Raw genomic sequence first — 17537 nt, forward strand, 5'->3', positions numbered from 1 at the left:
ACGGTGTTATACATTTACATACGTGTACTTTGAAGTTACCGGTCAGTTTAGTTCAAGCGTGCAAGACAAAATTACACAAAGTGTCTGTCAAATGGTATGTATTATTATATATTATGAAAGGATATAAGTCATGCTTCTAAGAAAATATTCCAATAATTGAATATATACGGTAAAGAAGTCAATCTAACTCGACCAAAACAATGGAAATGCCATGGAAATGCATGGGGAACAGATCTGTGTGGGGAAAGATTCAGAATACCCTCATTGTCCCCCAGTAAAATTAGCCTACATTTAGGCTATTATTCCTGTGTATTTCACACTATGTTGAGGTAGAAATCTGAGTATAATGCTTGTATGGATGTTAACCCCAACACATGTTCATGTCACCTTAACCAATCAACTGCATTACAGTTCAAAATGTCCTTAAATACCACCACCAATTTTTGATGCTAGCTATGCTACCAGCTTATACGAACGGGAGTTAGCATTTAGCCGTCACTACTTCTAAACCTTAAAAGGACCATTTCTAAATGTTATGCAGGGAAAACAGCGAAAAATAGATACACATCGGACTTTAGTAACCACATTGTGGGCCTGTTGCTTATACCAATCATTACGGATTTGACAAATATCTACTTTGTTAGATCAGATTTGTTAAATGTGCACCAATCCAACGTCCTCCTTCTATTCCCCAGTCTGCTTTCCATTGACCTCTTTAATGCATTTTGCATTGATGGAATGCTCTCTCTCTCCTCATAGGATCTTCCCCAGAGAATACCTACTGCAACACATCCACCTGTACTCACTGGCTGACCTGCAGCAGGTAAGACACACAGGCTGCTTTTAGGCCATGTCTACACTTGATAGATGATGCAGCTTTTGTATTCTGATCATGGAGTTCTGATCCCGGAATTACGAACATGTCATGCATGCTTCTACACTAGGGATCATCAACTAGATTTGTTTTCTTGAGGGGATGGTCAGTGAGACGGAATATAATTACAAATCATTTGTAGACTGCAAATTGACTGCAAGAAGCACAAACGGATATAATATTTGACTAAAACATCATCATTTCAAACCTTGCTTACGTTTGTTTACAATCACGTCTCTCTATTATGCATGGGAATACTTGGGAGCAGAATTCCAAAATTAAAATCACTTGGAGCTGATTTCCTGTTGTTTTTACAGCCTCGTGTTTTTTTAAATGACATTTTCTTAAACTTTGGGGGCCAAATAAAACCACTTGCGGGACAAATTCGACACGAGGGCCACCAGTAGGGGAACCCTGGTCTACACCTACATTTTAAATATGTCTACCGTGTCCACATGGTGTCCGGATTCCCTTATCCCACACTATATTCAAATGCCTGTATGCATTCTGAAAACGATGGAAAAGACTAAATCTGATAATAACACAACAGTAGCCAACTACTGTAACTAACTAGTCAGCTAACCTCTCTAACTAGCCAGCAAGCTAGCTAGCAAAGCTAAAGGGATTGAAAATAAGTTAGCATTTATGAAGCCAGCAAACACATTCCTCATACACTAGGAAAGCATTTCCTCCAACGTTTAAAAGGATGCTTTGGGATTTTAGCCATGAGGTCCTTTATCTACTTCCCCCAGTCAGGTGAATTGGTATGTCTCTGTGTCCAGTATGAAGGAAGTTAGAGGTATTTATGCGAGCCAATGCTAACTAGTGTATGCTAGCAGATATCCATAGACTTCCAGTCATTGTGCTAACGCTAGTTAGTATTGGTTCACAAAACTACTTCTAACTTCCCTCTTAACTCTGGGGAAGTAGATATTTGGTATTTTATTAGGATCCCCATTTGCTGTTGCAAAAGCAGCAGATACTCTTCCTGGAGTCCACAAAAAACATGAAACATAATACAGAATGACATAATGCAGAACATCAATAGACAAGAACAGCTTAAAGACAGGACTACGTACATTTTTTTTTAAAGGCACACGTAGCCTACATATCAATGCATACACACAAACTATCTAGGTCAAGGGCCTCATTGACAAAATATAGATAAAGGGCCTCATTGACAAAATCCCGAAGTATCCCTTTATTAACCCCTCTGAATTATCACAGTGAATTATTGTAAAGTTTGTTTATGTGTGAAAAATGTTTCATTCAAAATGTCATTCGTTCAGTCAGTTTAAGCTAGAGATATCTGTTTTTTTGCATTGGATGCGTCTATATGTTGTTCCATGTAGGGAATCTGTTATTGAGTGTGTTTGTATGGGCTGATGGCAGTTTTTTTTCATCAAATAATGTTTTCTCATTTTTTTTGTTATGCTTCAAGGGGTCTTAAAATTCTAAATCAAATAGCAAAATTATCCTTGGTATGACCTTAAAACAATTCCATATACACTATATATGCAAAAGTATGTGGACACCCCTTCAAATGTGTGGATTTGGTGTGGATTTTGATTTGGTGTATAAAATCGAGCACAGAGCCATGCAATCTCCATAGACAAACATTGGCAGTAGAATCACCTTACCGAAGAACTCAGTGAGTTTCAACCTTTCCAACAAGTCAGTTCAGAACATTTCTGTCCTGCTAGAGCTGCCCGGTCAACTGTAAGTGCTGTTATTGTGAAGTGGAAACGTCTAGGAACAACAACGGCTCAGCCACGAAGTGGTAAGCCTCACAAGCCCACAGAAAGGGAGTGCTGAAGCACGTAGCGCGTAAAAATAATCTGCAGCACAAGAACTGTTCGTCGGGAGCTTCAATAGACTGGGTTTCCATGGCTGCGCATCCTCACACAAGCATAAGATCACCATGTGCAATGCCAAGTGTCGGCTGGAGATCTCGCCACCATTGGACTCTGGAGCAGTGGAAACGCGTTCTCTGGAGTGATCAATCACGCTTCACCATCTGGCAGTCCGACGGACTAATCTGGGTTTGGCGGATGCCAGGAGTACGCTACCTGCCCCATTGAATAGTGCCAACTGTAAAGTTCGGTGGAGGAGGAATAATTGTCTTGGGCTGTTTTCATGGTTTGGGCTAGGCCCCTTAGCCCCTCCTCCTTAGTGGAGGGAAATCTTAATGCTACAGCATGAAATTACAATCTAGACAATTCTGTGCTTCCAACTTTGTGGCAACAGTTTGGGCATGACAATGTCCCCGTGCATAAAGTGAAGTCCATACAGAAATGGTTTGTCGAGATCGGTGTGGAATATTTGTCTAAATATTTTTATATTGTTTTGTATTTTTTTTTACCTCTTTCTCCCCAATATTGTGATATCCAATTGGTAGTTACGGTCTTGTTCCGTAACTGCAACTCCGAAACACAACCCTGCCAAGCCTCTCCAATGTGTCTGAGGAAACACTGTACAACTGGCAACCGAAGTCAGCATGCATGCGCCGGCCTGCCACAAGGAGTAGCTAGAGCGTTGTGTGGAAGAACTTGACTGGACTGCACAGAGCCCTGACCTCAACCCCATCAAACATCTTTGGGATGAATTGGAAGCCAGGCCTAGTCGCCCAACATCAGTACCCAACCTCACTAATGCTCTTGTGGCTGAATGGAATCAAGTCCCCACAGCAATGTTCCAACATCTAGTGAAAATCCTTCCCAGAGGAGTAGAGGCTGTTATAGCAGCAAAGGGGGGACCAACTCCATATTAATGCCCATGATTTTGGAATGACATGTTCGACGAGCAGGTCTACATATACTTTTGATCATGTCGTGGGGTACCGCTCACTCCCTCTCTTTCTCTGACCCCCCTCTCTTAACAACCCAGGGAGAGTCCATAGCCCTCTTCTCCCCCTTCCCTGCTCCCTCCATGTCCCCCTCTCCCCCTGGCCCATTCACTAATTACACACATTCAGAATCAACAGGCAGAAAAACAAGAGTGTGACAGTCCACCATTCTTCCCTACATCCCCTGCCCTGACACTGTCTCTCTCTTCCCCCTCTTTTGCTATCCTTCTATCTCCTTTCTCCTCCGCTTTACCCCCTCTATCGCTCTGTACTTCTATCCCCTCTCACTCCTCTCTCTATCCCTCTCTCCCTCTGTCTCTCTTTCTCTCTCTGGGTGTCTGCGTGTGTCACTGTCACATTCTCCAGTGGACTGCACACAACACTCAGACAGGTTATGATGCCCATGTCAAACAAACTCTAATAGATGGCTTAAAGATTACCTCAAGTTGAGGAAACCGCAACATGCTACTACAGACATGCTGCTGTAGGCAACTTACTCGGGGCTTGACAACTGCTTTAAAAGTTGCAAACAGCTCAACAATTCAGTGATAAGCAATGATAAATTGATGGATGGCTGCATTTTGTTTTTTTTTGTTTTCCCCATAATTGATCAACTATATCAGAACCTATTTGCCAAGTATACTTTTTCCCCATACATTTTCTCTCTCGCTCTCTCTCTCTCTCTCTCTCTCTCTCTCTCTTTCTCTCACAGCTTCTTAATTGGCTTTCCATATTAACGAGCTGTTTCTTTTATTTCTCAGAGCTCCTTCATCAATAATCAGAGCTCCTTCATCAAGCCTGGCTTTTATTGTTGCCCAGCGAGATCAGTGAAGACTGAACCGTCTCTCCCTGGCTAGTTATAGACTAGGCCCAGTCCTTCATAGAAAGCAGCAGTGCACTTGGCTCTTTGCTATTGAACTCCCAACAAACGTGTCCTATTTGGAGCAGCCTCTGTCTTTAAACCATCAAACTGTTGGCCATATTTGTTTGCCTAGGGCCTGCCCAGAGGCTGGACTTGTTTGGCTACTGGCCCTTTTGTTGCTTCATTGAAATGGTTTTTTGCTTTTCCAGTTGTAAAGTAGTGGGATGGGGAGATAGGCTTGTTTTGGAGGACTGAGGAGTACCATATAGATGCTAATTGTATTGTGTGTCGTGTACCGGGGCAGCAGTCCTAGTCCTGCCAACGACCTACAAACAACTGGAGGGGACAAAGGGGCATTGAGCAGCCCCGGCCCGGCCCGGATTGCACGGTGGCCATGGTGACACGCACATACGTGCGATAGGGCAGATTCCCACACTGACACCCTGGCATACAACTTAAGCACACCACAGGCTATCGAGTAGCCACACTGACGAAGACACAAGGACTTCCTAGTTGAGCCCAGATACAGGCATAGACACAGGCATTAGGCATGTATGCCCTTACACTGGCACGCTCATTGGAATAGGGGCATTTTGGTCATCTTGAGAGCTGTTGGGTAAATGGTAATTTTTCAGCGTTCTCTGAACTGTAAGATATTGATTTTAAACTCAAAAGTTGCACATATTTCTTATTTTTTACATTTTTTAAAGCTCAAACACCGCTGCCTCTCAATCCCACACAGACATTCTCTCTATCTCTCACTCGCTCTCATCTATACACACACACACACACACACACACACACACACACACACACACACACACACACACACACACACACACACACACACACACACACTGGGGCTGGTAGTAATCCTGTTTGGTGAGAGGGGTGTTATCCAAACAGAGCTCACCCTGTCTTTATGTGTGTAATCCGGGTGGCTTTCTGAGCATCACTAATGGAGGCCCGGCCTTCATCAGCGGAACACTAGAGAGGGATAACGTAGCGGGTGTTAAACAGAGGTTTTAGGGGATTAAGCCGTTTGGACCACAAAGCCCCCCGCACGGGACAGGGCCAGATGGGTGTGACTTTATGAGGGGTGGGGGATGAGGAGGATTTGATTGAGGGGTGTTGGGGGGGTGTTCCAGGAACATTCACAATGACACTGCAGCGAAGGAAGGCAGCTGCAGGCAGGACAAACGAATGGTAGCCCCTCTCTTCCCCGCTCTGTCTGCACCTCTCCCTCAGACCGGCTGTAGGTGTGGTTTCACTTCTCTGAGGAGAATGTATCCACCTGGTTGGCAAAGAAAGGGAAACCTGGGGCTACTGCCATTTTCTGCTTTTTTCCCCCTAAAGCATCTCCCATTCACACTTCTCCTGCCCTTTCTCTCCCTTCAATTCCAACTCTATCTCTCTCACTTCCTCACTCTCTCCCTCTGCAACTTTTGCCTTCTCTCTGTCCCTTTCCCTCCTCTCTCCCTCCCTCTGTTTCCCTTCATCTCCCTCTCTCCTTGTCCACTGAGCATCAGTCTCAGTCAGAACCCAGTGTGGTGTGTTGCCAGTCGTGTCTTGATTACCCCTGGTGTCAGCATTGATCAGGGGTGGCATATATCATCTGGGTTGGGCTTGGCTAGGGGATGGGGAACACTGCCTGGCTGGCTGGCAGGCTGCTCTGCCTGACTGGCTCTCTGGATTGCTGGCTGACTCACTGACTGGCTGCTCTGCCTCACTGCTCCACACTACACACAGCCTTTGATTGCTGGGCTACAGCCTGGCTCATGTCACCATGCTAGACAGCATTATTCACAGTGTTGTAGCTCTCCCAGACTGGGGTTGCCACAGCCTCCGGGCTGGAGGGATGGAAAGATGGAGGTGTGGTGCGTTTTCAGCCACTGCTTGAGGAGTTATTAGGACTGTTCCTGGTTGTCACCCATTCTCTAGGTAGTTAGTCATGAGCTGTTGTAGACCAGTTAGTATTACATTATGTAATCTCTCATTCTCTGTCCAAACCATACAGACATAATGTCCCCCTCCCCTGCAGAGCACCTTTTCAGTTATCCATCCATTGTGTGTATGTATGCATGTGCGTGCGTGTGTAGGAGTGGGGGTCGGGGTGGTCTCCTCTCCTTTCTTCGTTCTCCTTTCACCTTCAGCCCCCCTCCTCACCCACCATCCTCCTTCTTCAGCCTCTCCTTCCCTCTGTCCCCCTCTCCCTCTCTCTCGTCTTTTCTCCTTCTCTTCTCTCCTCCAGGCTGAAGAATGCCTGGCAGGCCTTAATTGGTGCAGCCCCAGCGCTGCCAGGTGTAGCCACTTGTCTCTGCCCCCTCAGCCTCCCTCAGTGTTCTCTGGAGGTCCACTCAGGCCCGTTCCCTTCCCCAGCCCCATTCAACAGAGCCACAATGCTCTCTACCAGGCCCTCACCAATCAAAGGCCCTGCCGGTTTTTAACTACTCGCCCACCGGCATTCACATATCATTTTTTGCTAAAACGGCCCCCAAAAAAGGAATTCCCCCCGCCCCCCAGGCCTCTCCAGCCAGCCTTTCTCCCAGGGCCTTCATTAGTTTTGATGTAAATTCCCGATGTGAATTCCTGACGTGAACTCTTGTCCATCTCCTCTATGTGCTGCGCTCCCAATGGGACCTGTATTAAAAGTGTTTATCCTCACAGGGAAAATTCTGCTGTCTTCTCTCTGTATAGTAGAATATATTACAGCAGTACATTCTTATAGATGGGAAATAGAATGGTTGAATTAGAATGAGAATGTTGAAAATGTTTAATTTTAATTATATCGTGGAGAATGAGGAAGAGAATGTTTTGGAAAGTACATTTTATTTCACTTCATCCATTATTCCCTTTTTCCTTCTCTCTCTCTCTCTCTCTCTCTCTCTCTCTCTCTCTCTCTCTCTCTCTCTCTCTCTCTCTCTCTCTTGTCTATCTCCATCTCCTTCCTTGCCTACCTCTCTCTCTCTCTCTACAGGTGATTGATGGGAAGCTGGCCCCCTTTCTCTCCAAGGTGATTAAGTTTGCCAGTTCCCACGTCTTCAGCTGCAGCCAGTGCAGAGAGAAGGGCTTCATCTGTGAGATGTGTCAGAACGGACAGGTCATCTACCCCTTCCAGGAGAGCGCCACTAAGAGGTGAGGCCCCTTCATGCGCAGATATAGGATCAGCTCAATACTTCAACAATCTTAACCTTTTTAACTATTCAGGGTAGCAGAGAAAACGGATGTTAGATCAGCGACTTGCGTGATGGCATCCTGGAAGAATGAATGGAGTAAAGAGCAGTGTTAATTACACGCTGGCAGGGGCACGGGTGACAGGGAGAACATGGTGTCCTGCTGGAGAGGAACAGTTCATCCCATAGTGCCTTGCTCCGTCCCTGTTTCTGTACTTGTCTCCCTCTGCCTGAGCCTTATGACATGCCACTGTTAAGGAATGGCCCTCTCTCACCTCAGGGAGGTTTCATTCACTTTGAAGAGAACAAGACAGGAAGGGGGAGAAGTGGAGGAAAGAAGATCCTCTCTTTTACAGGAAGAGGATGGTGGAGATGAGGAGAAGAGAGGACACAGAAGAGTACAGCGTAGAGGACAGAGGAGGGATCGCCAGACATGGCTGTGCTGCTCTTGGCCAGAAGCCCGAGAGCGAGACAGGCAGATAAAACATTCATTAATGTCTAGTCTGTCCACACACTCTTAAATTATTGATCTCTGCTGCCTCAGCTCACACATCTCTCTTCTGGGTTAACGGAGAGCCTCTGAAGGCAGGGCCATGAGAAGCAGAGGGGTGTGTTTGTGTGTGTGTGTGTGTGTGTGTGTGTGTGTGTGTGTGTGTGTGTGTGTGTGTGTGTGTGTGTGTGTGTGTGTGTGTGTGTGTGTGTGTGTGTGTGTGTGTGTGTGTGTGTGTGTGTGTGTGTCAGTTACAATCTTTGCCGAAGTGAATATATGATATATATTAATCTGCGCTCAACTAGCTTTAAAGGTATCAACTCCCCACATAAATGTTATGCTGTTTCTTCAGCTTACAGAAGATGCTGTAGACTAGAGCTAATGATTTAATTGCAGTGCTTGGTACACACACACCCTTCACTATCAGGCTGGATGGCACACCTGAACCTTTGACCAGGGTTTATTGCCCTTGGCAAGGAAGGATCACGTTAACTGATAGTGATAGTAAACCAGTTATACTGTAGTAAGAGTAACAGCTTAGTCAGACTTTGGCCCCCGAGAGCAGGACCTGCTCCTTTCCTGGTTGCATCAGCTTTACCACCTCATCCATGACATAGCCTGGGACACTCAGTTCGTTAGCCTGCCATATAGACTCTGTTAATCATCAATAGGTGAACAATTGGATTCTTTGGGACCGGTGCCCCATTTTGATTCGAGTGGCTATGAGTATGTTGTGTCGGATGCATTCCATAATCATTTCTGAAATATGTTCTACATTGTTTGTTCCAATTTTACCTTCTAAATGTCACTACAAATGTATTTATTTTCAGGCAAAGTAAATGCTTTCACCATTCTATGTTCCAGAATTTTTAAGGTGAACTGTGTAGCCTAGTTAAGTGGATGCTGAACAAGGTTTCTCTCGTCTTATCTTCTATACATACAGTGGGGCAAAACCGTATTTAGTCAAGTTCTCCCACTTAAAAAGATGAGAGGCCTGTAATTTTCATCATAGGTACACTTCAACTATAACAGACAAAATGATAATAAAAAATCCAGAAAATCACATTGTAGGATTTTTAATGAATGTGTATAATGCTGTCCTGTCCAACAGATACCTGGGAGGGTGGTAAACGTGATCAATCTTCCAGACAGGGCTGGGGTGAAACTAATGTTTATCCAGTCTTTTACTACAGTGATGTGTTCATCTGGAAATGTATATCTGCAAATGTATATTTCCAGCTCATACATTTCCGACTTCTGTGACCAACCTACAAGCTGAAACTAATATGCTTTTTCCCCACCCTTCACATTTGTGTTGTATTGATGTTTGTGACTCTGTGCTTGGTCTGTATGTGTCCAGATGTGATGGTTGTGGAGCGGTGTTCCATACAGAGTGTCATCAGAAGGCCCAGCCGTGTCCACGCTGCGTACACAGAGAGCTCCACCATAAGAGAGCCTCGTCTTTCTGGAGCCCTGACGACGATACACCAGGCTGCGTCACACTGCCTTACCAGTACACCTGATCATAAATACACACACACACACACACCTGACACTCGGAGATCACACACACACGCAGACACACACACACACACACACACACACACCCGGAGATCACACACATACGCAGACACACACACACACACACACAGACACACACACACACACACACACACACACACACACACACCGACACCCGGAGATCACACACATACGCAGACACACACACGCAGACACACACAGACACACACACACACAGATTGAAACAGCGGTGCCACTCCACAGAGCTACTCTCACCAAAGTCAATGGAAGCATGTGTGTTTGTGTTTGTGTGTGTGAGCCGGCCAGGATACACAGTGAGAGTGTTGATGACTAAGAAAGGGTTATGCTCTCTCACACACACCTGCTTTGTGAGCTACGCTGACGTCACTCTCACCTGGATGAGATGGATCCCAACGCAACACCCACCGGAGAGGAACTGCTCTGCCTCTTAGCCTCTCTGCTATGTGCTATCATCACACACACACGCACACAAACACAGAAAACACAAATAACGGGAGAGGGACCATGCTGACTCAACAGCAGTAATGCGTCCTCTTGACTTTCTGGACACAGTCGCACACACACACACACACACACACACACACACACACACACACACACACACATCTGGAAATGTACATTTCCAGCTCATACATTTCCGACATCAGTGACCAACCTACAAGCTGAAACTAATATGCTTTTGGTGTGATGTCACTATAGCCTATATCTGGACTCTGTTGGTGTGATGTCACTATAGCCTATATCTATAGCCTATATCTGGACTCTGTTGGTGTGATGTCGCAACTCGCTATATATTTGGACTATATATCTGCTACATGTCCCTACTTCACCACGCTGTCCCTCTGCCCTTCACTCTCTCTTTATCCTCCCCTTCACATGTTTTTGCACTATTTATGCATGTTCATTAGGATGTCAAGCCACAGACTGGGTTAGTAGCCACTGTATTTAAGGATGAGTTTGCTTATTTAACTCACCTATTAGCTCTTAGAGGCCCTCTAACCAACCAACCTTTATCCAGACATATTCAATAGGAGGGTCCAAGTGGGGGACGCTTATTATGATCAAGACACACTTGAAACTAGAATGAGATTGAGTCATAGTAATGTTCAAATCGCATATCATCCTATCATGTATACTTTTTCCTTGAGCTTGATAGGGGCAACTACTCCCTACTGCTGTCCTATGGGGCTAGAGGCTGGTGGATGTATTGACTGTCTCCATTATACTCAGTAGCAAAGGCTCCATCAGGTCAGCCCTACATCTCCAGACCTCAGCCACAGAGGGCCCAAATTACAGTCCATGGAAAAGACCATGCAGGGCTTAGTTATGTTACGCAAGCCATCTCAAACCCACAGGAGCTGGGACTCATTCTACTGCTATGACTCAGTTCTCTCACTCTAGAGCCATATATATATAAGAGAGAGCGAGAGAGAGAATGTATATGGGGAAAAGTATCGAGATTTGGTGAGGGGTGTCTATGACTCCCAGTAGTGTGACTGGTCAAAGCTCAAAGAACTGGCGGTGGAGGATGAGAGCCCCAGTGTGTGTACTGTATGCGTGAGAGCCCCAGTGTGTGTACTGTGTGTGTACTGTATGTGTGAGAGCCCCAGTGTGTGTACTGTATGTGTGAGAGCCCCAGTGTGTGTACTGTATGTGTGAGAGCCCCAGTGTGTGTACTGTATGTGTGAGAGCCCCAGTGTGTGTACTGTATGTGTGAGAGCCCCAGTGTGTGTACTGTATGTGTGAGAGCCCCAGTGTGTGTACTGTATGTGTGAGAGCCCCAGTGTGTGTACTGTATGTGTGAGAGCCCCAGTGTGTGTACTGTATGTGTGAGAGCCCCAGTGTGTGTACTGTATGTGTGAGAGCCCCAGTGTGTGTACTGTATGTGTGAGAGCCCCAGTGTGTGTACTGTATGTGTGAGAGCACCAGTGTGTGTACTGTATGTGTGAGAGCCCCAGTGTGTGTACTGTATGTGTTAGAGCCCCAGTGTGTGTACTGTATGTGTGAGAGCACCAGTGTGTGTACTGTATGTGTGAGAGCCCCAGTGTGTGTACTGTATGTGTGAGAGCACCAGTGTGTGTACTGTATGTGTGAGAGCCCCAGTGTGTGTACTGTATGTGTGAGAGCCCCAGTGTGTGTACTGTATGTGTGAGAGCACCAGTGTGTGTACTGTATGTGTGAGAGCCCCAGTGTGTGTACTGTATGTGTGAGAGCACCAGTGTGTGTACTGTATGTGTGAGAGCCCCAGTGTGTGTACTGTATGTGTGAGAGCCCCAGTGTGTGTACTGTATGTGTGAGAGCCCCAGTGTGTGTACTGTATGTGTGAGAGCCCCAGTGTGTGTACTGTATGTGTGAGAGCACCAGTGTGTGTACTGTATGTGTGAGAGCCCCAGTGTGTGTACTGTATGTGTGAGAGCCCCAGTGTGTGTACTGTATGTGTGAGAGCCCCAGTGTGTGTACTGTATGTGTGAGAGCCCCAGTGTGTGTACTGTATGTGTGAGAGCCCCAGTGTGTGTACTGTATGTGTTAGAGCCCCAGTGTGTGTACTGTATGTGTGAGAGCCCCAGTGTGTGTACTGTATGTGTGAGAGCACCAGTGTGTGTACTGTATGTGTGAGAGCACCAGTGTGTGTACTGTATGTGTGAGAGCCCCAGTGTGTGTACTGTATGTGTGAGAGCCCCAGTGTGTGTACTGTATGTGTGAGAGCACCAGTGTGTGTACTGTATGTGTGAGAGCCCCAGTGTGTGTACTGTATGTGTGAGAGCCCCAGTGTGTGTACTGTATGTGTGAGAGCCCCAGTGTGTGTACTGTATGTGTGAGAGCCCCAGTGTGTGTACTGTATGTATGAGAGCCCCAGTGTGTGTACTGTATGTGTACTGTATGTGTCTGAGCCCCAGTGTGTGTACTGTATGTGTGAGAGCCCCAGTGTGTGTACTGTATGTGTACTGTATGTGTGAGAGCCCCAGTGTGTGTACTGTATGTGTGAGAGCCCCAGTGTGTGTACTGTATGTGTGAGAGCCCCAGTGTGTGTACTGTATGTGTGAGAGCCCCAGTGTGTGTACTGTATGTGTGAGAGCCCCAGTGTGTGTACTGTATGTGTACTGTATGTGTGAGAGCCCCAGTGTACTGTGTACTGAGCCCCAGTGTGTGTAGTGTATGTGTCTGAGCCCCAGTGTGTGTACTGTATGTGTACTGTATGTGTGAGAGCCCCAGTGTGTGTACTGTGAGAGCCCCAGTGTGTGTACTGTATGTGTACTGTATGTGTGAGAGCCCCAGTGTGTGTACTGTATGTGTGAGAGCCCCAGTGTGTGTACTGTATGTGTGAGAGCCCCAGTGTGTACTGTATGTGTGAGAGCCCCAGTGTGTGTACTGTGTGTGTACTGTATGTGTCTGAGCCCCAGTGTGTGTACTGTATGTGTGAGAGCCCCAGTGTGTGTACTGTATGTGTGAGAGCCCCAGTGTGTGTACTGTATGTGTGAGAGCCCCAGTGTGTGTACTGTATGTGTGAGAGCCCCAGTGTGTGTACTGTATGTGTGAGAGCCCCAGTGTGTGTACTGTATTGTGTGAGAGCCCCAGTGTGTGTACTGTATGTGTGAGAGCCCCAGTGTGTGTACTGTATGTGTGAGAGCCCCAGTGTGTGTACTGTATGTGTGAGAGCCCCAGTGTGTGTACTGTATGTGTGAGAGCCCCAGTGTGTGTACTGTATGTGTGAGAGCCCCAGTGTGTGTACTGTATGTGTGAGAGCCCCAGTGTGTGTACTGTATTGTGTGAGAGCCCCAGTGTGTGTACTGTATGTGTGAGAGCCCCAGTGTGTGTACTGTATGTGTGAGAGCCCCAGTGTGTGTACTGTATGTGTGAGAGCCCCAGTGTGTGTACTGTATGTGTGAGAGCCCCAGTGTGTGTACTGTATGTGTGAGAGCCCCAGTGTGTGTACTGTATGTGTGAGAGCCCCAGTGTGTGTACTGTATGTGTACTGTATGTGTCTGAGCCCCAGTGTGTGTAGTGTATGTGTGAGAGCCCCAGTGTGTGTACTGTATGTGTACTGTATGTGTGAGAGCCCCAGTGTGTGTACTGTATGTGTGAGAGCCCCAGTGTGTGTACTGTATGTGTACTGTATGTGTGAGAGCCCCAGTGTGTGTACTGTATGTGTGAGAGCCCCAGTGTGTGTACTGTATGTGTGAGAGCCCCAGTGTGTGTACTGTATGTGTGAGAGCCCCAGTGTGTGTACTGTATGTGTGGGAGCCCCAGTGTGTGTACTGTATGTGTGAGAGCCCCAGTGTGTGTACTGTATGTGTGAGAGCCCCAGTGTGTGTACTGTAGGTGTGCTTTTGGATCCCCTTTTTCCATTACTTGAACTCTACTTGGGCAATAATATGTTTTCTCTGCATTGTTGCCTTCTCCTCTCTTTCTTCTCCTGCTTTCTGAGGTACTGTGCTTTAATCGTACAAAACTTTACAAGACAGAAGCTTTAGCTAGAGTCGTGTCTTCCTTATGCAGCTGGGTCTTTATATTCAGATTCTGCTTTCCCTAGAATGTCTTTGTTTGTCACTTTCCACATTTCTTCCCATTTTGTCTCATCTCTCCTGAAAGGGCCGTAGTACTCCTTAAGCTGCTCATCCAAGTTTCAGTTTCTTTATGTATTCATGTATTTGTATGTAAGTATGTATGGTTTACATTTGAAGTTATAAGTCATATTACCTTCTGGAAAAAGGCTTGATAGAAAGCTGGATAACAGCTAACTCTGATTCAGGCTGTTTGTGTGGCCTGCTAACACTGAGCCAGTGTTACCAAGCAGCACTATTGCCCTGGACAAGAGCAAGATAACTGCTAGCTAAGTGGCAGTGCTTGTTTAAATGCAGCTACATTATCATTTGGTTTTCAGTATTTTGACATTTTGCACTATCAATTATTTTGCTGTTATAATGTCTGGGGTTGTATGCTATTATGTCCAGTAAATCAATCGCTTGTTTTTTGTGTGAATTATAATTACCTGTTCTGACCAATTCATTAATGTTATTTATTGAGTGTCTTTTCGCCTGCCTTAAAATGAAAGCCAATCCTGTTACAGCGATAATGTAGTTTGTGTGAGATGTGTGGGCTTCCATATTTAATCATCAAAATGCCTCAGATGCCCATGTAGTATTAAGCCATGTTTCTGTTTTTCATTGTATAGAAGAGATCCAAAACCGATGGTCACTGTTGCTTGAATAAAGGTGTCTACTCCAATCTGGAAAGCAAAGGAGATAATATCTTAAATATGTTTGTTGGCTTCTAGCAAAGCTTAATGTACTAAGAGCAGAAAGGGAAGGCTTATAAACGGTCTGTTCTTTGAAGTAAAACTCTGTGCATACTTGCAGTCAAATGTACATAACTGACGTCTATCAGAGTGCAGGCTCTCATAGACTGTCTTAAAAAGCTTATATGACTAGGAGTGTTACTGCTTCTCTTAATGTATGTTGAGCTTAAACATCAGGAATTCACTGCACTGGAAATGGTGGACAGTACAGTCTCTACTTAGGGACTGATGAGGGCATTGAACCTAAGGGAAGTTTTCTCCTGGACATGTTTTTCCCTGTTCAGATGCACCGCCAAATAGGGATATCTTTCTTTCCACATACTTTCTCCAACCTTCACACCATGAGCACTTGGTTTCTGGATTCATGAATACACCCTGCTTTTCAATACTGGGTTTTTATTGTGGATTTTACTCTGCCTTTGTTACATTTTGTTATTTTATGTCACTTATTTATTTGATTTATGTTGTGCATCAAACAGCACTTAGGACTTAAGCACTGTTTCAGGTTTCCCTACTGTTCTATCTTTCTGTTTCAGGTTTCCCTACTGTTCTATCTTTCTGTTTCAGGTTTCCCTACTGTTCTATCTTTCTGTTTCAGGTTTCCCTACTGTTCTATCTTTCTGTTTCAGGTTTCCCTACTGTTCTATCTTTCTGTTTCAGGTTTCCCTACTGTTCTATCTTTCTGTTTCAGGTTTCCCTACTGTTCTATCTTTCTGTTTCAGGTTTCCCTACTGTTCTATCTTTCTGTTTCAGGTTTCCCTACTGTTCTATCTTTCTGTTTCAGGTTTCCCTACTGTTCTATCTTTCTGTTTCAGGTTTCCCTACTGTTCTATCTTTCTGTTTCAGGTTTCCCTACTGTTCTATCTTTCTGTTTCAGGTTTCCCTACTGTTCTATCTTTCTGTTTCAGGTTTCCCTACTGTTCTATCTTTCTGTTTCAGGTTTCCCTACTGTTCTATCTTTCTGTTTCAGGTTTCCCTACTGTTCTATCTTCCTGTTTCAGGTTTCCCTACTGTTCTATATTTCTGTTTCTGGTTTCCCTACTGTTCTATCTTCCTGTTTCAGGTTTCCCTACTGTTCTATCTTCCTGTTTCGGGTTTCCCTACTGTTCTATCTTTCTGTTTCGATATGTATCACAGCCAACCTCTTACAGAGACTTGTTTCAGTACCTGACCCCTCCTTCCTCCTGCTTTTCTTTGTCTTTTTTTACCACTGATGCCAATAAAACAAACAACTTAATACAGGCTGGTGTGGACAGTGATTTTCTGATCTGGAGTGAATACTCATTGGAGACAGGTGTATGATGATACTATAGGGATAGGAGTTTCTCCATAAAACAGGTAGAAAGCCTGTCCCTAGAGATGTACCTTCTATGGACACATGGTCTGTAAAAACTGGTCCTAGTTAGATAATACATTTGTGAAGTACATAAGTCCCTGCTTGTGAGTCAGAACCAACCGAAGAATGGTGACAGTGGAACAAATGATTCAGTCGTGTCTATTTCTATTCGTAGTCCTGTTGATCGCCCTGAATGACGTTCCATATTGGGCTTGGTTAGGCTTGGTTTAGGGCCAGAGCAGGTCCAAACACTGACTCTCTGACTCTCACTAATCCTAAATGACAAACCTGACTGAATGTATCAGGTTCCTTTCCTCGTGGAGGAGAACCAAGACCCAGCCAGCCTGAGGACCTGTCACAAACCACACTTTACTAGCAGCCTTGTAATCGTCAAGGATCTGACTGAGTTCTACCACTCGCTTTGTGTCTTTTTTTAATAGTGAATTGCCTTATTGTTTATGCTGGCACAGGCTGGTACATTACCTTGTTCTGTCATTCAAAGGTTAAGATCTGAAAGAATCCTTGAAAGAATGGATTAATCCAATGGCATGCCCTCATGGGCGAGGCAGGGTCCACCTGGCATCACCCAGCCACACCTCTCCAGCCTGGCATAGGATTGGGGAGGAGTTGTTCCTAACCACTGATACAGGGTCAGATATTATTTCATCTAACCCAATGGTTAACAGTAGGACTGGATGCAGGGTAGTCTCATCCTAGATATATGGTTAGGGTCAACTTCTACCTCGAGCCCTGGCATACAGCAGCCAATGGGATCCCTGCTCCATCTGTCAGAGCAAACCACTGAGTCCACACAAAGCCTGAGAAACTCACTCTCCCACCATCACCCCCACGCCCCCCATTCCTCCCTGCCTTTTTGGCAACAGCCATTCCTCCAGGTCTTGTCCAGGAGAGAGCACTAAAGCTTTCCACCTGACAGACAGTAATCCACCGGGATCTGAGGCCCGCCGATGGGCCGGAACATGCCCGCCCACCGTGTGTGTGTGTGTTCGCCACTTTTTTTTGTTCTCTGAAGTGGCAGAGAGGTTTCGGTGGTTTTTAGAGGGGCCTTGAGCCTCGCCGCTCTGTTGATTCCAAACT

The 17537-nt window shown here is 45.6% G+C and overlaps 1 protein-coding gene across 5 annotated transcripts in view; it reads left to right on the top strand.

Annotated features, from left to right (window-relative positions):
* The window catches only part of LOC118366958 (pleckstrin homology domain-containing family M member 3-like), a 58628-nt gene extending 42283 nt beyond the window's left edge, over window positions 1–16345 (top strand). For 2 of the 5 annotated variants that reach the window (XM_052493698.1, XM_052493697.1), the window contains exons 7-9: window positions 760–823; window positions 7559–7716; window positions 8035–9597. In XM_052493698.1, coding sequence (XP_052349658.1) covers window positions 760–823; window positions 7559–7716; window positions 8035–8275 — 463 coding nt within the window. In that variant the 3' untranslated portion in view covers window positions 8276–9597. The other 3 variants (XM_052493699.1, XM_052493700.1, XM_052493701.1) reach the window with 3 other exon arrangements.
* The last annotated feature ends 1192 nt before the right edge of the window (window positions 16346–17537 follow it).

Source organism: Oncorhynchus keta, chromosome 34, assembly GCF_023373465.1.
Source record: "Oncorhynchus keta strain PuntledgeMale-10-30-2019 chromosome 34, Oket_V2, whole genome shotgun sequence".
In the NCBI taxonomy this organism is placed as follows: domain Eukaryota; kingdom Metazoa; phylum Chordata; class Actinopteri; order Salmoniformes; family Salmonidae; genus Oncorhynchus; species Oncorhynchus keta.